This window comes from Heloderma suspectum, chromosome 7 (assembly GCF_057233095.1).
Source record: "Heloderma suspectum isolate Gila_16-S chromosome 7, 16-S_ref, whole genome shotgun sequence".
Lineage (NCBI taxonomy): Eukaryota > Metazoa > Chordata > Lepidosauria > Squamata > Helodermatidae > Heloderma > Heloderma suspectum.
Window position 1 is genome coordinate 89,699,966 of NC_139464.1, and position 23,689 is coordinate 89,723,654.

The window sequence follows — 23,689 nt, forward strand, 5'->3', positions numbered from 1 at the left end:
TGAAATACATAGGAAGGAAACCTGGCATAGATTGCACAACAACTTTTCAGTTAAAACTTTATGCGGGGGCAGGGGAGCAGCAAACCTTGAGAAGAAAGGAAGATCCATCCACTTTTGCTTTCCCTACTAGCTGGCAGGTGAGTTCAAAAAATACTGATGGCTGGATGTCAGACAATTTTGCTGGCGGTGCAGAGTTTTGAAGATTGCTCGCCACCCAAACGCGCAAGTCTTCTACGGTTTTTCTGTCTTCATCTGTAAATGTGAATAATTTGCTGGATGTTCGAGGAGCTACCGGTGTTCCTATGGTGCCATCAAATGTAAGTGCTGCAAATCCACTACTGGCAATCCCTTGCAGCTGGCCATTAAACTCCTTGACCTAGACAACAATAATAAAAATACAATGCCATATGGAAAAATAAGTGGTTTCTGTTCTTTGCATTCTTCTAAAAAAGCAAATATCAGGACTGCTTTACACATCTGAAGGGAATAACAAATTATAATAAATTGTAAAATGAAATAGACACTATGGTTTAGAAAGCTACAGTCAAGTAAAAGTCAATTATTATTTGAACTTATAGTTTTAGAACATTCCTGAATTAAAAAAAAAACAACTCTTGACTTTCAAGATATAGAATTGAAAAAGGTGCTCCATTATCCAACATGTTTTGGGTACACCAACTGGAATCCAACCCATACAAGCCAGAAATTAATCCTGATCCTAAACTGAACATATGTGAACCTAAGTAAAATACTGGGCGGGTTCGCACAACATGACAACCCACCCTGTGAATGAGCTACACGGTGTGGGTTGTTAGCAGAACAACCCATGGTGTGCGGAAGAGATGATGGGCTCACTGAGGGTTGTTCTTCCTCTCAGTCTTTCAGCTGGTATACCCGTCCTTCACAGAAAAATCCATCTTGTCAGCCTGTTCTGTCCCCCTCCCTGCTCTGATCGTGACCCCTTTTTGTTCCCCTGCTTTTTTGAAAGATTTCTTTGGCCCCACAAATTTGCACAAATGGGGCCATAGTTTTTTTTAAAAAAATTCAGCCCCAGAAATTTGTGCCAACGGAGCTGCAATTTTAAACAATTCTCCCCCCCCGGGGGGGGCTTTTGGAGGTGTGCAAGTGCACACTTACAATTTGTACAGCCTTGCCTTGTCAATCCCCTTGCATGTTTCAGCTGTCCAAGGGAACGAAGTACAGTAGAAAACATGCAAAGAAATTGACAAGGGAAGACTGGATATAGGCTAATTTGCGCACTGTTGACAGTGATGGGCCGGAATATTAAGTGCACCCAAAAGGGGGTAGGGACAAGATCGGCCACTTAGCAAGGTGATCCTCTGGGTTTTAAGTGTTGAACTGACACTTGTCGGTGTCCTCCTTCCATTCAACACCAACCCGAGTCTCCAGCGGCTCGAGAAAAGAAAGATCTAGGCTCCCACACTTTTTGCAGCTCTGTTTTGCAGTAACCGTGGCAGTAACTGGTTCAAATGACAACCCCTCCACAAAGTGCCATTTGGGCACTGTCAGAGGGGCAGTCACTGGTGAGGGAGCCTTGAGGTGGTACGGGCAGGCACAATTGGGAAGAGCGGCTCTGTGCCTGATCGCCACAACCCATGATGGGTTGGCTCTGCCAGGTTCGGACAACACGCCAACCCACTGTGGGCTGAATACCCCCAAGAACAAGCCGTGGGTTATCAGAGTGACTTGCTGCCCCAAAAGAAACCATCCTGCAGGAAGCGGCCTCGGTTCGGACCCCAGTCACTCTCTCATTTGGTGTGAGCCATAATGCAGTTTCTTCAAAATCCAGAAGCTAGTTATGAGAAGAAGACTGGCTTCTGCAGGGCACAAGATAGCATTCATTTATTTATTTCATTTCCATACCGCCCACTAGCCGAAGCTTTCTGGATGAACTGGTCCCAAGCAGGTGGGTACCAAAGAACAGAGCTCACCAGGCTTCAGGAGGTGGCCATTCCTGAATTAGGCTATAATCCTATGCACACTTACCTGGAAGTAAGCTGTCTGTAACACGGTGGGACTTCCTTCCAAGTAAATATGCATAGGACTGTACTATGAGATATGACCACTAGTATAATAAACATATGATGAGAAAAAAACAGATTTGTGACTTCTTGATAAAAATACCAAAGGCGTCTGAGATGCACAGAAATTTCAAAATTATTATTATTTTTATTTATTTTATTAGATTAATTAGCTGCCCATCTGGCCAGCTACCTGGCCACTCTAGGTGGCGTACAATACAAATAACAACACAAAATACAACAAATTTACATAATCAACTGAACAAAACAACATTGCCCTAAAAAAACCCAATCCATCCCAAATGCCCGCCTGAACAGCCAGGTTTTCAAAGCCCAGTGGAAGCTCATCAAAGAGGGGGCATGGCAGAGATTTCTAGGGAGGGAATTCCACAGAGTGGGGGCCACCACAGAAAAGGCCCTTTCCCTAGTCCTTACCAGCCTAGCTGTCCTAGCTGAGACAGAAGGCCTTCTGAGAACGATCTTGTTGAGCTTCCCTGGTGTTGTTGGAGGCGCTCCTTAAGATAGACTGGGCCAGAACCATATAGGGTTTTAAAGGTCAATGCCAACACCTTCAATTGGGCCCGGAAAACAACTGGTAACCAGTGCACGCCCTTCAGCACTGGAGTGATGTGGTCTCGCCAATGGCTACCTTTAATCAGATGGGCCGCCATGTTCTGCACCAGCTTGAACTTCCGGACCATCTTCAAGGGTAACCCCACATAGAGCCCATTACAGCAGTCTAGGCAAGAGGAGATCAGGGCATGAACGACTGATGGGAGCAGATGGTTAGGGAGGTAGGGGCACAGCTGCCGTATCAGATGGAGCTGGTACAGTGCCACCCGGCTCACGGGTGCACCCCATTCGACACCAAGTCAACACCCCCCAACCTCCTCTTGTCTCCCACAAAAAGTACTTTGGTTTTGTCGGGGTTCAGTTTCAGCTTACTCCTTTCCATCCAGCCCCTCACCGACTCGACACTTTGACAGGGTTTCTACAGCCAACCTTGGCGATAATTTAAATGAGAGGTAGAGTTGCATCTCATCCGCATATTGATGACACCGCACCCCAAACCTCCTGATGATAGCCCCCAGAGGCTTCACATAGATGTTAAATAACATTGGGGAGAAAACAGAACCCTGTGGCACCCCGCAAGTGAGCAGCCAAGTGTCTGAAGTCTCCTCCCCCAGAACTACCCTTTGGTACCTGCCAGAGAGGAAGGAACGGAACCATTGTAATACGGTGTCCCCTATGCCCAACCCCTCTAGGCGGTCCAGGAGGATACTGTGGTCGATGGTATCAAAAGCCGCTGAGAGATCAAGGAAGGAGCATTTGCCCCTATCCAGAGCCCTCCCCATATCATCCACCAAGGTGACCAAAGCTGTTTCTGTCTCATGCCCGGGCCGGAAGCTTGACTGAAATGGATCCAGATAATTGGCTTCTTCCAAGTGTGTCTGCAACTGCAACATCATCACCCGCTCAATCCCCTTGCCCCCAAACAGCAGATTCGAGACTGAGTGAAAGTTATTCAAGTCTTGGGGATCCAAGAAGGGCTTCCTTAAATTTAATACTTTATAGGAAAAATAAAACTTTCTCCCTTACTCCCAGTCTCTGATGAAGTAAAAAAACATCTCTAACAAATACTGTGAAACTGTGATAAATGGGTAGCCTTTAGTTCTTCAGCTGATGTCAGCAATATATATTCTATTACAGCTCAAGAGTGTATACTAACCAAGGAGAACATGTGGAAAAGCAGTTGGTCTCATTCGTCGTCTCCCTCAAATGGCTCACCCTTTCCCCCTTGTTGCCTCATGCTTAAAGTTCTTCCAAGAATATATGTGTGGTGCCTACATCTCTCAATCTTCCATCAAATGCCTGCTCAAAACCCACACACTTCTGGCACATCCCCTATTGCCCACGCCAGATTGCAGCATTATTTAGTTATTACATTTATATCCCATATTTTTTCCTTCAAGGAACCCAAGGCGACTTACATGATCCTCGTCCTCTTCATTTTATCCTCAAAACAACCCTGTGTGGTAGGTTAGGCTGAGAGTAAGTGACTGGCTCAAAGTCACCCAGTGAGCTTCATGGCCAAGTGGGGTCTTGAGCTCAGATTTCCTGAGTCCCAGTCCAACAGTCTAACTATTAAACTAGCCCTCTAGATGTGTTGGACTACAGTTCCCATAACCCCCAGCCATCATGGGGATCAAGGCACCGGGTTCGGAAGACTGCCCTACTGTAAGGAAGCCTAAGTACGTGTAACTGAAATAATGCATATTGTTCCCATATTTGCCCTTGCTTCCACTTCCTCCTCTGTTGCCTTCCTATGGTCTAATAATAATAATAATAATAATAATAATAATTTATCATCATCAGATTGTGAGCCCTCTATACTAGGATGAAAAGAAAATGATCCAGCGTCATATATATACTGATGTTGTCTAGATTAAACTGTAGCTCTCCTGAAATGAGATCTTGGAGGCCACAGTGGAAAGCTCACTAAAATCGTCATGTGAGCATATTGCAGAAGTCGAAAGAAAGACAAACTTTACAAGAAGTGTTAGGAAACAGTCTGAAAATAAAACAGCAGATACTATTACATAGGTCCATGGTACAGTGATATGAAAAACATGGCCACATTTGTATGCCACAAACAATTCTGCTTTCCCATTTCAAATAGGATATTGCAGAACTGCAAATGGTCCAGAAAAGATCTAAAACAGACTTCCCCAGCTTAGGGCCCCCAGATGTGTTGGGGCCATCACCAGCCAGCATGGCCATTGGCTGAACTAAAACGATCTGGGCTACAGCACCTTCCCTAAGAAGAAAGGCTAAAGGTGTTGGCTTTTTAAAAATTTACTTTTTTAAGGACTACTAAGACAGAGGAGAACTTTATAGTAGGCGATAGCATGTGGCTGATTATCAAAGACTATCTGAGGATCATTGGTCTGACCCAGCAAGACATTCTGGCCCTTACATAAGTTCTTAAATCAGAAAACGGAGGAAGAGATTCAGGGTTTGCCTTCCCAGTGGTGACACACTTAAGGTACTGACCCAAGAAGGAATCCCAATTTGGATTTAGATTTTGTTTCTCCACACAATATTTTAAGACCGTATAACTGTTTAAGCTACATCACCGAAAAAAGGCTATTTAAAGAAATCTGAGAATCATCCCATGTTTGCGATCAACTACAGTTTTCTTAAGTATGACTACATGGTCATATGAAAGCAAAGAACAATATTGATACTTAGTGTTTATGTAAAACTTTTTGACTATTCCAAGCACCTCACATACATTCTCTCGATAACCCTTACAACAATCCTGTAATGTTGTCTAGTGTTATTACTGTCCTGTTGTATGGGACAAGAGAAAGAGAAGAGCTCTAGGCTCAGGGAATATTGTCTGCCTAAGGCTACTATATCCATAGCTGAGGTAATATTTGAATGAGTAATTTCCCAGCTTACATTGTTAGCCACCACATGACACCTCAATTTCTTATGCTTTATATGGCCAGATGTGGGCCGGGGGAGCCCCACCCCTGATTTATGAACATACTTAATGGGAATGACCAAAGCTCAGTGGCAGCACGCAAAAAGTCCTGGGTTAAACCTCTGGCATCTCCAGGTAGGGTTGGAAAAGCCCCCTGTTTGAAACCCTGGAGAGCTGCTGCCAGTTGGTGTAGGCAATACTGAGCTGGAAGGACCGGTGCTCTGACTCAGGATAAGGCAGTTTGCTATTTTCAAGTAGAGGATGAACCCTAACATGAAGGGACACCTCACACAACCAAATCAGCACAGTGAATATGGGCTTGGCTGGATCCCAGAAGAACCGGGCACATGATAAAGTGATTGCTGCTGCAAAAGACATTGGTGGTGGTATAGCGAGTTAAGCTGTGAGCACAGTGAGGCCTATTTCTCCATGGCCCAAACTCATCTCTGATCCATTCATATCCACTGGGATGTCTAAGCTGGTTCAAATTTAGCTATTTCATTGGGGACAGTGGTAGAGGGAAACCTTATATTCTATGGGGAATGCAAAACTAATGTAAGAAGACTTTTTTTCGTCACAGATGATTTTAACATGACAAAATGTATGACCAAAAAGACAATGGGTGGAATCCAATTAGCTCATCCCACTGATGCAACGGCTTCTGTCAATGGAACGGGGGGGGGGGGGGGCGGTGATTCCTCCTCCACCTTCTGCCCATGCACCCTCAAAATCTGCTTTGGAAGGTTGGAGGACCCGCTGGAGAATATTTTGGGATGGCGGAGGGGCTGCAAGGGAATAGAAAGTCTCGTCACGTGAGCAGACCATGCTGGATTCCGCCCAAGGTGGGCTTATTATGTTCACACAAAGAAGGGTATTCTGAATCAAATTCAACAAAGCTTTCTAATTAGATTTGGGTTAATAACATATTTAAATCCTGATATATAAAACTCTCTATCTGTGCACCTTTTAAAGCATAATATTTTATTTTAATCATAAATTATATTATGATAATGCCAAAGTATTGAAATGTCTATACTTTTATATATTTTAAGATACCCCTGTTTGTTCACAATTTATTTTTTTGCAATGTGTGATAATAGGATAAGATGGCACTCTATTGCATAAAGAGTTTTGCACTGCAAGTACATGAATTAATTGAAACAATGGGTGCCTATTCCACATGTAACTTTTAGGCACCGATAAGCAGGAAAATTATAATTTACTTAGGCAGCTTAAAACTATAATGTTTAAGTAGCTTAATTAAACTTTTACTATTCTAAATTTGCCTGCCAATTGAACCCTGACCACTGTTAAATTGGATTCTCAGATAAACGGCTGCGAATTACACCATTGTAAGCGCCCAGAAATGGCCAAACCCACATGAAGCTGAGAGCTGGCAAATATTTTTTTTCTTTTTTCCTTTTCTTAAAGGAACAAATAGATATCCTGAAGGAATGTGGAGTTCACTATTAATTTTGCAAATATTTTGCTTCTATCAGATTTCTTATGAACAGATGTGAAGAGTAATGGAATACAAAGTTAAGTGTTCCTTCTTAGTAAATAGCGTTGCCTTGCCTAAATTAGATGTTCGTAAAAAGTTTAAACGTAACAAAACAAATTGGTGCAGCAGCTGCAGAGACTTGACTGTTACATTGTGCCTTAAAGTATAATCAGCTTCGAAGACAGGAGACCTATAATGATACCCAGTATTTCCAGTTTAAGTACAAGGTCCATGCACTGCCTTCCACTTGGTGAACAGTAAAAAAATCTATGATGTTTGAGAATGAAAAAATAAACTACAATTCTATTTAGGAGTGGAAGAATTATGCATTTTGCACACACCAAAAACTTTGATGTGCGGTGTTAAACTATTCAGGAATTTGTGGATCACAATCTTACTTACTTTGGATGAGTGCCCACATTATTAATAAATGGACGTTGCCTTTAGTTGGTGGTTTACAGGCTTTCAACACAGCAATGAAAGAAGGAAAGACACTGACTGCAACTCTGCACCCAGTGACATCCATTCAACTCTCATGAAAGTCCAGGAAATTAAAGCATGCACAACCTGGGACAGAATTTCCTTAACAGAGATGAACAATATGGACCTTAGAAGGACAGAAGTTCTATATTCGGAAGAGATGCCATAAGGGGACAGATTTCTCTTAAAACAAGAGCCCTAAAGAGACCCCTCTGATCAATTTTATGAAGGCCTGTCCTTTTTTAATGAGGTAAAAGCTTTTTCATAGGAAAAAGGCCAGAACCAGACTACTTAATAGGAACAGGTAAACTACCATGGAAAGCACTTAGGACCTACCTTCTCAATGAGCATATTATCAGCAACCCCTGATCACATACAAAAAATCACCCTCATAGTAAGATAGGACTGTATGCATAGGGTGCTCTACTCTAAGGAGGCTTCAGATTAGCTGGTCCACAAGGGCTATGGGGATATTCATCTATTATCGCCTATGAGATGAGAAAGAGAGACATGCACTCATGTATCTTTCCCTCCCATAAACAAGAATGGCAGCTCCATATGCCTATGTAATTCCATCTCACTAAGATGGATGGGAAGAATGACCTGCTCTTTTCTCCTCAAGAATGCTTCCTCTCCAAAATTAACAGCAAAAGCACTAAGATTACCTTTATTCTGTGAAATCGAACTATGTCACCATTTTTGTAGATTTCTGGAAGGGCATTTCTGTTTGTGTTAAACAGTGTACATATCAACTTGGCATTAGATTGGTCCACAATGGTTATCACCGAGCAATAATCTGTACAAAAGAAAGAAGGAAAAAAAACAGAAGTGAAAAAGAAGGCAACATATTTCTAAAGGCATGAATTATTACGCCAAACGATCATATTCTTTTATTTTCTGTTCGCTGAAGTCAAGTGACTTATATCAAAATAAATACACCGGCTGTGCCTTAAGCAAAACAATACAGTTTCCTGAGAAGAGCTATGAGTCAGATATTCTGCAGTTTTACACCTTTCTCTGTTACAAAATTCATGAGTTCTCAGTTATGTCATCCTCAGACTATGACATGTACAGAGATGTGAACTGGGCTGAAACTGCTACAAAATTACAAACATTGAAGAGCAAATATTTTTAAAGTATTCAAGCTAAAGACAGATAAGGAAACAAGTTCAATGGCAAACCAATCCTATTAGGAGCCAACCTTGACATGATCACTCTGCTCTGTGACATGAGATAACAATGATGATAGTGTGGCATGTAGAAATTCAGTCTAATGTTCAGTGGCCATGTTCAGACATCACAGTAACACAGGATACTCTGGAGCCTTGGCTGATTAGCAATGAGCAGCATGCTAGTGCACAGTCCTTGATCGCTCCCACTTGGCTCCTCCTACAAGCGGAAGTGGGTGAAGAAACCACAGACCCTCCGTCCATGGTTTATCGTGGCATCCGAACCAGGGATTCTGGATCGTCTCTCTCTGAACAATCCAGAGTCATAAACCATGGTTCGTTGTTGGCTTATGACTCTGGCTTGTTTAGTGAGGGACAATCTAGAACCCACTTCAGACAACACAATAAACAAAATCTGGGCGGAGAGTCTATGGTTTGTTTAGCTGCCCCCTCTTGCAGGAGCATCCAAGCGGGAGCTATCAGCCAGATGTCACAAGTATATTCTATAAAATAACCAGTTAATAACCAGCCTTAAGTCCCTACTGCCAAAAAATAATCCCTGGCCAAAAAATAATAACCCCTGCAGTGCAACTGTTCACTCATGCTGCCATCAAATAAGTGGCACATCTGGAGGATTGTGTAATCAGAATTCATCATGGATTTGGGCAAATTTAGCAAATTCTATCACACCTTTCATGACCACTCCTGGTTGTGTCAGCTCTCAACAGGAGCTTACTATGTTACGTCTTTGTACTTCTCATCAGTAAACTCTGTGCTGTGTGCGGATCACAACAACGTTATCTTCTAGTATACACCACTTCCTACAGAGGATGCACAAACGTTGGGGAAGGCTACAGACATTCAGGAGTGACATCTGATACAGATGTGTTGGATTACAGCCCCCATCATCTCCAGCTAGCATGGCCAATGCTGACTGGAAGTAATGGGAATTGCAGTCCAACACATCAGGGGGACACCAAGTTGGGGAAGGCTACATCGCTCTTTCCTTGCCATCCCCCTGATTCAGATGGTCATAAAACATAGGCAGGCAATTTTGTGTGGTTTGAAGGGCCACAGTGGAACTGTAGGATTTAATGGTGGACAAAGTAATTTTTATAATGCTCATAAAACAAGTAGTAAAACCTAGGCAATTAGTAGCAGACAAATCCAGCTTCCATCAGCTCAAGATCTTATCTTCCAAAAATGGTCAGTTGTCATGCCATAGCTATAGCAAGGGAAGATCATCAGCCTACTGGTCAAGTAGGGCTACTGTGATTTGCACCCCTTCTTCTCATCCACTTGAAGATAAGAAATGACAAAATAATGCAGGGAAGTTTAGACCTCTGCTCTGTGAGAAGCCAAAGGGCCAATGAATAGTTGCATCACCTCCATACCAGCAAGAATACCAGCATAGGAAAGATGAGAATAGCCCTAACTGGATGTAAATGGCTGTTTACAACTTAACTCTTTGTTTTGAACTGTCAAATGGATTTGCCTCCCTTACCTTTTCCATTTAACCACTTTCCTTATCTGTCCTGACTTCTAGTTATAACCCTGATGACAGGGTGTATATTTTCCTTCATGTACTATCTTCACCAAGCAGCCCTATGAGTTGCTTTGGGAAAAAATCTTTGTCTGAAAATTTGGCTAAACATGATTGAATGACTGTATGCATGCATGCTTTGACAGATGCAGTCTTTTTTTTCCCCAACTGACACATGAAAATGGCTTCATGCTTTATTACTCCTTCAAGTCCAGTCATTTTCAAATATATTAAGAAGAGCCACAATCTAAAGAAATAAATATTTTTTTTTTGGGGGGGGGGGAGGAAACACAGGAAAATGTCAAAAAACAATCTACCAGTGTGCATTTAGGTTATTTCTTTTACACACACACACACACACACTCTACCTATATACACTGTTAGAACAAAAAACCCTAAATAGGTATTTATGACATGATTAGTAGAAATATAGTAACATTTGATTTAAAACGTGACCATTCAATATAGTTTGCTGGATTTGTCCACTACTATGGAAATCATTTATATTTTAAATATTGCAAACTTGATATAAATCTTAAAACATAACAGAAGATTAAACTTCCTGTTTTGTATTAAAAACAATCTTGAGCAATTCACCTAATTTCCTCTGTATGATTAAGTGCAAATTGCCTTGGAGTTTTATTCTAAAGCCTAATAGTACTTTCAAGCCATCTTTAATCAAAACCCCACAAATATTATAATCATCTATATTATCCATTATAAATACTTACACACAATTCTCTGCAACTGTTGCAGAATGCACTGCCTGGATTAAGGTTTACATTATTTAACTTTTGAACAACCCAATAATGACACATTCAACAAATAGAAGTGGAATTTTTCTATTGACATGTTTTAGACGAATGGCTAACAATATGGAAAAATGATTACTTAACCAATTAATAAAGATACATTTCAGTAAACATTCAACATAATGCCAGGTGCCTCCCATGGGATCCACCTAAGGCAGGAGTTCCCAAACTTTTTGGACCTGCGGGCGCATTTGGGAATTTGAGATTCTGCTGTGGGCACCACCACAAAATGCCTGAGACCATGACTCAGAATAAGCTCAACTGCAAGAGATCAGTGAGAATCAGTGTACCAGAAAGCAAAGTCCTGAAAAGTAGCTGTACATCACAGTTCTGTAGCTACAGTGCAGCAGAATTGTGGTGGAAAAGCTGACATCTACTTATTCAAATTAGACCACATTGTGGAAAGGTAACTAGAAGACTATTCTAATCTTTGTGGGCAAGCATATAGGGCATTCAACCCTTCTATGGCTGTCACTGTAACCCACTATGTCATCTGTTATGATTTATAAACCATCAGAACCATACAAGGATTTAAACTTTTCATGATATTTGTCCTCGCAATAGCCTTCTGAGGTAGGGACGTGATCACAACAGTATTCCTTGGGGTTGGATCCAGACCTGCCCTTCTACAAGTAGAAGAGTTCTTTCACTTTGAGGAGGGGACCAAGATTCAGCAGAGGGTCCCAGTGGAGGCAGATGATTTTTGCAGATTTCCCCTTCCCCCTATAGCCCCCAGCACCACCACCTATGCTATTCCAGTGGATCCCTCGACCCCCCAGAGCAGGAGGCACAGTTGGCTGCAGGGGAAATGGGGAACTGACAAAAAATCACCTCTGCAGGTAATCCACAAGAACTCTGCCCACAGGTAGTTTGAATCCAACACCACATAAGCAAATGAGTCAGTCACTTGCCCAAGATCAATGTAGGTTCCCCAAACCACAGTGGAGCCGTGGATGTGCATGGCCTCCTATCCCACTCCTTGCTATTTAGTAACTTAGGGCATAATCCTATGGTCGTCAGATAGAGGCTAGACGGCCATAGGTTTGTTCAGTTTTCGGGATCCGACCTTGGAGCTCACACTCCAAAGTTGGTTTCTGGAAAACTGCCTGCCTCCGCCACCTTGTAGGCTGCGCAGATCGTCCCCGGGCTCCACCCTCAGAGGAGCAGCGTGGAGTGGGGCAAAAGGGGCATTCCTGGGGGTGGGGAAGGTGGGGAGTGCAGAAGTGCTGGCACAATGCATCCTATGCATCATCTGGCCTCCCCCTCTGCTCCGAAGTCCTGTGGCTAGACAGCTGAAATTGGCCAGCTAGCCACAAATGCAGGGCGGCTGGAGTACGGAAGAGAAGATCCCCTCCACGCTTCGTCTGCCCTGCATTGGATAGGCAGTTGCCTCCAAGTTTGGAGGTGGCCACCTATTCTGATAGGATTGCTCCCTTAGTTCACCATGAGGTATGAATAGCAAACGATCATTAGTGCATACTTAACTGGGCGGGAGGTGATTCTGGTTTGGAAAGCAAATTATTGTAGGATTTTGTTAATTCAGACAACATGGTAAGCTATGGCTAGCACCAAACAGGAAATCTTCAGGGACATCAGGTGTGAGAGGGTGTAAGATTGTGTGCAGTCTGCAAATCATCCATGATCCTCCAACCAATGAAGGAGCATCTGAACTGAGCCATAGCCCATTATCAGTTAGGTTCATAGCTAAGGTAAACCCAGGTCTTTCTTGTCAAGTTCTAAAAATCTAGTCACAACCGATGGTGAATGGAACTATTAGTGAAATGAACCTATTTAGTTTTAACAGATTCTAGATCCAGAGGAAACCTAAATCTATATCCCCACTCTATGTTCATCCCAGTCCTTTAACTATTTCCTACTACTTTACTTTAGAATGCAACTAAGTATTGCTCCATCCCCAAAATTACTATTAGATATATTAAACACCATGATAAAATCAGCCTTATATTCAGGCTGATTGGGGGAAATGAATTGATATTCAGACTCTAACTGGATCAGCAGTTTAAAGGAATTTGAATCCCACAAATAAGTCAGTAAAGAAACAGCAATGGGCAGTAGTTAAACTACAAGTAGTTACACTACTTTTCATGTAGCTGAATAGTAATTACAACTACTTTATGAAAAGAAATTCAAACTATATAGTTAAACTATTTTTTGATAGTTAATTACTACAATTTAACTACTAATAATGACTTCCATCAATTTGAGGGGAAAACTATTCAAATCATTATTAATTAAAAACACTGTAAATAGCAATAAAAATCCTAAATCAGTCACTAAGAAGAATTTAGGCATAGCTTCAATTCTTCACATCCAGAGAATGTGGCAACCCTCCTTTCAGTGCTATATCTAGTTGCCAGAAGCATGCTCAGTATGTAGCATTTTTTAGAGGACTGGGTGAACTCAGAGGGCAGTATCCAACTGTGTCATTTTGCAAATTCAAATAGTGCTAGTGGAGCTCTGCCAAATCTTTCAGTCGCGCAAGTGTTTGTACAGCCAGTTGCACAACAGTTTGCAGAAGTGCTTGCCTTTAGTGTAAGTAAAGTGTAACTTTAGTTGGATTCTCCCCCTGTGTAGAGTTTGGAACCTCGTTTCCACTAGTGCAATGTCATTTGCAGTAGTGGAATGACAGCGCTGGATACTGCCCAGAATATTTTAACAGTCCAGCCTGACCTAAGAAGTAAGGAGCTGCACGATAGGGGTAGAAAGGCCAGAACAGAGTTCTGCTGCTCTGACTACTTACAGATTTGCACATGTTATCTGAGTAAAGTAAATGTCAGAGAGTGCAATCCTATGGTTGCTAGACAGTGTCTAGATAGCCATAGGAGTTTTCGGTTTCCCAGAAATCTCACTCCCCGCCCCCTCCTGTCACCTTGTAGGCTGTGCGGTTCTTCTCCAGCTCCGCGCTTGTAAACATAGCGCACAGCGGGTGAAAAGGGGCATTCCTGGGGGCAGGGAGGGGAGGAGACCGCGGAAGCATTGTTACAACGCTTCTTACGCACTACGTAAGAAGTAGTGCGTAAGGCCCATGCAGGGCCCCCCCTACTCCAAAGTCTCCACCTAGACAAGCCAAATCGGCTGTCTAGCTGCAAATGCAGGGCAGCTGGAGCACAGAGGAGAGGATCCCTCCGTGCTCTGCCCCGCCTTGCATTGGATAGTCGGCTGCCTCCAAGTTCGAAGGTGGCCATCTATCCCAATAGGATTGCGCCCTAAGGCTGCAGTCTTTTAAGTCACCTAACAGGGAGTCAGCCCCACTGAACTGAATAGGATTTCCTTAGAGGAGATATGCACAGGATTGCACTGTAAAGTTCCTAGACTCCCACTAAACTGTTTTTGTTTGATGTATTTAACAATACAAATGTTTTATTTTCAGCCCAAAGTAGCAGTTAAATAAAAGGAACTAATACTATTTCACTCCTTCAAAGTAGTTACAAAAGCTGGTTCCAATTACTTTTACTGAAATGTAGTTAACTCACAGTTAAAAGTATTTTAAGGTAGCAGTTCATAGGTATAGTTAAATTACTAAAAATAGTTAATGGCCGATGTAAAGAAATTATTTTCAGTGACTAAAATTATTTTAAAGCTACTACACTTAAAGGAACAGTCCCGAAAAACATAGCCTAATAAGCATGAGACTGTGAATTAGCTCATAATTAGATAAGTCTGCAAATTATCTTCAGCAAATAAGCACAGAATAGATACAGCATGTGTGTCATCGACGAGGTATAAACAGCAGATAAGAAAAACAAATTATCCCAAGCATCATCAAAATCTGACAGCTTATTGTAAGCCTATGTACTGTATACCTCACTTTAATGAATACGGTAAAGAAATTGCACATTAGCAAGATAAACAAGTTTTAAGGTAACTCAAATTGAAATTTAATCTACTTTTTAAACCTAGACAAATAGACTGGCTGCTTGCATTTACAGCTCTGCATCACTATGCGGTTAACTTAGTTCAGAGAAGTAAAACGGAATGCAGAGTGTAAAATACTTCTACTAAACAAGGGACCTCACATTGCTTGAGGAGAGAAACTGTGTCAGTTCAACAGTGCAAACCTAAAGCTAATATATCCGCATGGATTACTAGAATCTGGCAGTAAAGTACAACTATCGCTTATAAAAATCTACTGTGCTGGTTTTGATTTTTTTTAATAACATGTTGGGCAGCATGCATGTCCAAAGGGACTTTCTACAGCCTGAAGGTTCTTCCTAGCACTCTAATAACCTCTGCTTTAATTTTTGTTTTAAAACAAGTAGCCCATGGGATTGCAGATACAAACTAGAAAAACAAAGCTCCTCTTTGGCTCACAGGCCTGCAATCAAATAAAAAGCGCCATAAACTCATTATGTTCTCAACATCATCTTCCAAAGACATTTTACTGCCTGAGGTGGAGCAGCAAATGGTACGCCCCCCTATGCCTACACCAAGTCAAGGCGCATAGTACCAAGGCCAGTCAAATTATTTTGGCAGCTGAGGCAGAAAATCCCATGAGAGCCTCTCCCCCTCCCAGGCAGTAAAAATAACAATAATAAATTAAACAACTAACAAAGTTGGTGCCCTTCCATGACACCCAAAATCAGCTGCCTCACTCTGCCGAATGGTAGAGCTGCTCCTGGTTCTCAAACCTTAGCTGTTGACTTAAAGAATTTGATATTGCTTATCAGGAGTTAGCATGACCTAGGCAACTAATCACACCGTAAAAACATAAGAAGAGCCCTGCTGGATCAGACCAAGGGTCCATCTAGCCCAAGCATTCTGTTCACACAGTGGCCAACCGGCTCCTCATGGGAAACCTACAAGCAGGACATGAGTGCAATGGCACCCTCCTGCCCATGTTCCCCAGCAACTGGTATACATAGGCATACTGCCTCTGATACTGGAGGTATTATATAGCCATCAGTAGCCACTTATAGCCTTCCCCTCCAGGAATTTGTCCACTCCTCTTTTAAAGCCATCCAAATTGGTGGTCATCACTACATCTTGTGGTAGCAAATTCCATAGTTTAACTATGCGCTGTGTGAAGAAGTACTTGCTTTTCTCTCTCCTGAATCTCCCACAGATCAGCTTCATGGGATGATCTTGGGTTCTAGTATTATGAGAAAGGGAGAAAAATATCTCCCTATCCACTTGCTCCACACTACGCATAATTTTGTACACCTCTATCCTGTCTCCCTTTACCCTCCTTTTTTCCACGTTAAACGATCTCAGCTGTTGCAACCTTTCCTCATAGGGGAGTTGCTCCAGCCCCTTGATCATTTTAGTTGCCCCTTTCTTACTTTTTCCAACTCTGCGATATCTTTTTTTTAGGTGCTGTGACCAGAACCATATACAGTATTCTAAGTGTAGTCGCACCACAGCTTTGTATAAGGGCAGTATGATATTGGCAGTTTTATTCTCCTTTCCTAATCATGCCTAACATGGAGTTTGCCTTTTTTACCGCAGCTGCACACTGGGTTGACATTTTCATCACGCTGTCCACCACAACCCCAAGATCTCTTTCATAGTCAGTCACTGCTAGCTCAGATCCCATTAGCTTATACTCGAAATTAGGATTGTTTACCCCAATGTGCATCACTTCACACTTGCTTACACTGAACTGCATTTGCCATTTTGATGGCCATTCCCCCCTGCCCCCCCCAACTTATGTGATATCATAATGAATGTGAGAACTACCTTAGCAGCCTTCCCCAACCTGGTACTCTCCAGATATTTTGGACTTCAGCTCCTATCCGCCTGAGGCAGGATGTCCACTGGTCCATAATGCTGGGGATTGCAGTCCAAAACATCTGTAGGGCACCAGGTTGAAGAAGGCTGCTTTAGGAACGTAAAGCAACCTTCATGTTCCTAAAGTTATATTATGTATAACTTGGTTTGTTCATAAAATTATCATTATATTTGAAAACTTTAAAAAGTGAACTCAGTAAATTTGTAATTATTTTCTGAATAAACTACACTTTAATTTAAAATACCAAACATGATTAATTTTATGAGCAAACCAAATTACACATAAAATATTTAGGTTCCTAGCTGATGTCTGACCAGAGAGAACTTCAGCAAATAGTCCCTGAAACATATGAATCACCCTAGAAGCCAGCATCAGGAAGCACTAGAGGCAGAGGAAGACAAGTTCAGAAACACAGGACACTGTAGAACAAAACCCAAACTGTCAAAAATGTACATTTTCTTCCATATTATATGGTGACTCCATTCACATGGGAAACTGAGCATGACTTGGACCATCCCAAAATGTTTATCAGTAAAAAATACACTGGATCAATAATTTTAATAAAAAATGGAAGAAATAATTATGCTGAGAATCTTACAGAGAGGATTAAAAACATTTTCCCCCATGGCTTCATTATTTCCAGATATTTTACATCTCTAGACTTTCTATAAATGTCTTATTACATAGTTTTTAGAAAACATCTGGGGGGGAGTAAAGTCTTGGTAACAATATGTAAGCCACCTTGTCTTAAATTCTAAAAGAAAATATTTCATAATCCAAAGCTATTCAACTTTTTTGGTGGTGGTGGTGGGGGAACAGTCCCTGGAAATAACAGAAAAAACATAATTCCCTAGAATTTCCCGTTTTTTCCAGGCCTTCACATCACTACCCAAATGTATAAAATTGAAGAAAACTACATTATTTTGTAACATTTAGGGTTGATATCTTCATTGAGCTGTCCACCACAACTCCAAGATCTCTTTCCTGGTTGGTCAGCGCTAGCTCAGATCCCATCAGGCTATACTTGAAGTTGGGATTTTTTGCCCCAATGTATATCACTTTACACTTGCTTACATTGAACCATATTTGCCATTTAGATGCCCATTCTCCCAGTTTGGAGAGATCCTTTTGGAGCTCTTCACAATCCCTTTTGTTTTAACCACCCTAAATTATTTGGTGTCATCCCCAAACTTGGCCACTTCACTGCTCACTCCTAATTCCAGATCATTTATGAATAGGTTGAAAAGCATTGGTCCTAATACAGATCCCTGTGGGACCCCAGTATTTACTTCCCTCCACTGGGATAATTTATCGTTTATTCTTACTCTCTGCTTTCTGTTGTTTAACCAGTTACTGATCCATAAGAGGATCTGTCCTTTTATTCCATGACTGCTAACTTTTTCAGGAGTCTTTGGTAAGGGACTTTGTCAAAAGCCTTTTGGAAGTCCAAGTATACCATGTCTACCGGTTCACCCCTGTCTACATGTTTATTGACACAAAGAACTCTAAAAGGTTAGTGAGACAGGACTTACCTTCGAGATAGCCGTGTTGATTCTTTTTCAGCAGGGCTTATCCTTCTATATGCTTACTAATGTTATCTTTAATAATGCCTTCAACCAATTTACCCAGAACACACGTTACGCTAACCAGCCTGTAATTTCCCGGATCCCTTTTTGAGAACTGGTGTTACGCTGGCCATCTTCCAGTCCTCTGGTACAGAGGCTGATCTTAGGGACATGTTGCATATTTTGGTTAGAAGATCAGCATTTTCATATTTGAGTTCTTTGAGAACTCTAGGATGGATACCATCTGGGCCCGGTGATTTATTTTATCAATAAGGTTGAGAATTTCATCTTTTGTCATCACTATTTTCCTCAGTTCCTCAGACTCCCTTCCTGAAAACATCAGTTCAGGCACAAGTATCTGTCCTATATCTTCTGCAGTGAAGACGGATGAAAAGAATTCATTCAGCTTCTCTGCAATCTCCTTGTCTTCCTTCAGTACTCCTTTAACTCCATTGTCATCCAATGGTCCAACTGCCTCCCTAGCTGGTTTTCTGCTTCTGATGTAGTTAAAGAATTCTTTATTGTTGGCCTTGATGTTGTTAGCGATATGCTCTTCAAAATGCTTTTTTGCATCTCTTATTGTCTGCTTGCATTGTCTTTGTGCAAGCTTGTCCTCCATTTCGTTTTCCTCACTTGGGAAAGACTTCCATTTTCTGAAAGAAGCTCTCTTTTCTCTAATAGCTCCCTTAACACTGCTCGTTAACCATGCTGGCGACCTCTTGGACTTGGTGCTACCTTTCCTAACTTGTGGTATACATTTTAGCTGGGCTTCTATTATTGTGGTTTTGAGTAATTTCCAAGCATTCTGAAGGGATTTAATCTTTTTGACACCCCCTTTTAGCTTCCATTTCACCAGTTCCCTCATTTTAGAGAAGTTTCCGCTTTTGAAGTCAAATGTGACTGTGTTGGACTTACTGGGCTCCCACTTAAATCTATATTAAACCTGATAGCACTGTGACCGCTGTTTCCAATTAGTTCAACAACATTTACATCTCATTCTAGGTCCTGGGTGACACCACTTAGGATTAAATCCATGGTCGCCTCCCCTCTGGTTGGTTCCATGACCAACTGTTCTAGGGCACAATCATTTAGGGTATCTAGAAATGTAACCTCTTTCTCGTGGCTGGAACATGCATTTATCGAATCAACATGGGGGTAACTGAAGTCGCCCATTATTACAATACTTCCTTGTTTGGAGGCCTCCCTGATTGTGTTTTCCATCTCAGGGTCACTCTGAGCATTCTGTTCTCATGGATGATAGCATATTCCTAGCACTAAATTAGTTTTGGAGCCTGGTATTGTCACCCACCCCCTTCATGGATCACTGCCTTGTTGTGGCAAAGGGGCTTGTGTAACTCAGTGAAGCCATAAGCTACGCCATGCAGGGCCACCCAAGATGGACAGGTCACGGCAGAGAGTTCTGACAAAATGTGGTCCACTGGAGAAGGAAATGGCAACCCACTCCAGTATTCCTGCCAAGAAAACCCCATGGAACGTATCACAAGGCTAAAAGATATGATGCCGGAAGATGAGCCCCTTAGGTCGGAAGGTGTCCAATATACTACTGGGGAAGAACAGAGGGTACTTCCAAGTAGCGCCAGAAAGAGTGAAACGGCTGGGCCAAAGCCGAAATATATAGGTCAGCAACCTTGGCCTCAAGGGAACACACTTGTTCCCTGAGAACCAAGAGCTCATTACACCGAGCACACACCCACGACTTCCGTCCAGCAGGTAGACAGTTGTACATGTGGCACTCAGTGCAATACACTGGATAGCCCCCTCCCCATTGCTGGCTTTCCACCTTCATAACTGTTTTTTCGGGGGGGACGGGGGGTTACCTGGAAAACTTAGTTGTTTATTACGAAAGGTGGGGAAATTATTTATAGTTATTTATTTACAGTTACTTATTGTGAGTACGGAGTAAGGAGGGAAGAGTTCACCACCCTGGCTTCTTCGCCCTGTTGTTACAGTCGCACAGTTGCTCAACTCGCTTGTTTGCTGACACTTTGTCACTGGGCCTGAGACGCTTTGTCACTGGGGCTCCTCATGCTCGGAGCAGCTACATCCTGCCACCTGTGTCCCACTGGAATGTCAGTGGAATCCACAGTTTTTATATGTATGCATTTCTACCAAGCAACCTGATAGCAACGCACCTTGAGTGCCATTTTTTTTGGTAGAAAGGTGGCGAATAAATGAAATAAACAAATAAACAATAGAAGCAAACTCTCTCTTTACTGAATGTCTCAACTTATTTTGAGCTGGTCACTTTGCAGAGATAATGAGTTTGGCATTTTGCGGAGTTCCACGTTATATGCTGGTGGTTTAGGTAATGGGGCACTAGGTTAGGGGATCTTGTATTTAATCTGCAAATTTACGATTCCATGAAATAATCTGATTGCATTGCTATTGTTTCAGAATAGCACAAACAGTTGACATAACATAAGCAGCACATTGTAACACACCACATAATTATCTGAAAGTCTGAGCTGTCTATATGCACCTCAACAGCGAATCTACTGAACAGCTATTTTAAGCCTGCTTGGTTTAACAGCAAAAGGCAAAATGGAAGTATTGCATCCATGCATCAGTAGCTGAATCCACAGCTATTTCTGTGTCATTAGAAACCCTAGCCTAGAACCAAATGCCATTTCAAATGGGTTCCATTTTCTATCATCATCTGTGAAGACTTCATATATCTTTATAGGAGGTCGCTAGCCTTAAAATTTCCATTTGATATATTTAGATGAGAAATGCCCTTTCTTCTAGTTATTCATTGTCTAGATGCCCTTTTTGGTTTTGACCAAAACTACAAGAGCTTTGGAAAGCGAAATAAGAGGATATCTGCCTGTCTAGAAATAACATATAAAAAATCAGCAACACACCCTCTGCAATATCCTGAAGGATAGAAAATCATGATCTTTTCAACTCTCTGTAGCTTTCAACAGAAGGGAGAGAGAGAAAAAAAATCCCTATTAAAATTAAGGCTGAGAATCTCACACTGAATGCACTTCTCTCAATTCTACAGACCCAGCGTAACATAGCATTAAAAGATACTGAGGCATAAGAATCTAAAAGTTTCATCTCAGCTACAGGATGACAATTCCATATATTGTTTTAGTGTGGTATACAAAAGATCCGAGAATATTAACTAATAATAAAATAACTTGTATCAAAGTTGTATTTGATTTCATCTGCAGGGACTCATTCATAATTATTTTACTTTTTTCATCTGCTAGGCATTCTACAAACTCTAGAGTTAGGTGCACATAGAAGGAAAACTACATGGACATTACATAAGGTGTGTGTGTGTGTGTGGGGGGCATTTTATGACATCTCCAAGCCCGAAACCCAATTTTAGCCAAATCCTGGCCCCTAAAAACAATTGCTAAGGCTCCCTCTGGCCCACAGTTTTTAACAATATGGCCATTTCTGAAATGGTCAAATGTTTGCAGAACATCTCATGATCTACAGATGTGTGTTGCATTTATTAGCATTTCAGTTCCATAAGATCTTGACAACAGGAGTAAGACAGTAAACAGTAGCTTGAAGCACCTGCCAGATTGATGAAATTCCATATAACAGAAAGGAAATTAGTTTCTGTCAATCGTATGGTTTTTCCCAACCATGCAACCTTTGACTCAACAAGTGAAACACAGCCCAGCAATCATGGTAACAGACCACCAACAGCTAGTGACTGACAGCTGAGTGAGGTTGGTGGATCATAAGTTGAATGTTCAAATACAAAATGTTGGTGTACAGTGAATAGGTAGACTTTATATGCCTTCCTGAATATTTCTATGGTATCAAAGAATAATAGAATAGTAGGGTTGGAAGGGGCCTATAAGACCATTGAGTATCTTTATTCCACCTGAGTCTTCTTTAGAAACTGCAGGTTCCAGAAGAGTCATGACAGCCACCTATTCTAACCAAGACTGCTGAACAGTAGTAATGTTAACAGTTAATATAGGCAAAATAATAATGTCTTCTCTTTTGTTTTGTTGCTTTGTATCGTTTTAGTCGAAAGTCATGAAGGGTCCAATCTTATGCATGTTTAGACAGTAAAAAGTCCTACAACTCCCAGCATTCCTCAGCCAGTTTGGCTGGCTGGCGAATGCTGGGAGTTATAGGACTTTTTCTCTCTCTAAACATGCATGGGATCGCACCCTAATACATTTATAAATAAGCATTTCCCCCAGTTGTATACTCAGGTATTTCCCCTTTCCTGTTTAAATAAGATTCTCATCTACTGCCAGCTTGGTTATTTATAGGGAGATACAAGTATATTAGGTACACAGTTTTGCTAGTGCACTATAGGTTTCTACAAACAGACATATACCTAATGATAGACATTGTGGTAAAAGAGACTACACCATTCCAAACTCACAGCCAAATTCTTCAAAGTGTCTTCTGTTCACATCCTTTCCTAACCTTTGACAATTAGGATTGCAATCCTATACACCCTAACCTGGGAGTAAGTCGCACTTACACAATGGGACTTACTTCTGTGTGGATGTGCATAGGCTTGTGTGGTTAATGGCCCATTTCCACCACCCTCTAGCCCAGGCAATTGGCCATGCTGCCTGGGAATTATGGGAATTGCAATGCAACACATCTGGAGGGCACCAAGTTGGGGAAGGCTGCTCTAGCTCTATTCAGACACTCAGCTCCATACATACACTAATGCACAGAGGGAGTGGCAATACACCTGCTAGCTCTGTCCCCAATATTGCATACCCTGCCCCGATGTCTGTGCAGCATCAGCACAGACTGGCTGCACAGACTGGCTTTGGGAACCCTGATTGTTAAGGGCTCCAGAACACGTGGAAGCTACATGTGTATAAGTATATGCATGTAGGATTCCTTTTGCAGATGCTGCACCGAACACATAGACACTGGTGAGTGAGGAGAAGACTGCCTGAAGATGGCTTCTGTATCCTCACAATCTATACTTCTTCTCAGCCCATATTCCCACAGTCACTTGTCTCTTCTCATTCTCACCACCCAGTCACTGGTGAGCTCCTTTTCTGCCCTACTCATATACTTTCTAAGGTTTACTGAGCCAGTAATTGCCTCTGTTCTCGTTTGACACTTTTCTCTTTCTAGCAGGTCATGGATCTCTCATTTCTGTATTTCCTTCCTGACCTTATAGCCATTGCCAATGATGTAGCCTATGGGGTTCACATGCAGTTGGACCAGGTCCCTTGGGGAAGAGACTTTTGGGGGTAGATATCTGCTACAGTTTAAACCAGCTAGCAATCTACATTTATTTATTTTTTTAAAAATGTGAAAATTCATATTCTTGGTCTAACAACGTTGTCAGTGCACAGGTAGAAGGGTT

The 23,689-nt window shown here is 41.8% G+C and overlaps 1 protein-coding gene across 8 annotated transcripts in view; it reads right to left on the minus strand.

The window, feature by feature from the left end:
- Positions 1-23,689, minus strand: part of POT1 (protection of telomeres 1) — an 89,449-nt gene that overhangs the window by 39,397 nt on the left and 26,363 nt on the right. For all 8 annotated transcript variants that reach the window (XR_014784454.1, XM_084810884.1, XM_084810879.1 and 5 more), the window contains 2 exons: positions 8,179-8,309; positions 86-376 (listed from right to left, as the gene is read on the minus strand). Coding sequence is in view for 7 of the 8 variants with exons in the window: in XM_084810884.1 (XP_084667010.1) it covers positions 86-376; positions 8,179-8,309 (422 nt within the window). In the remaining variant the exon portion in view is untranslated. The remainder of the gene's footprint in view (positions 1-85; positions 377-8,178; positions 8,310-23,689) is intronic.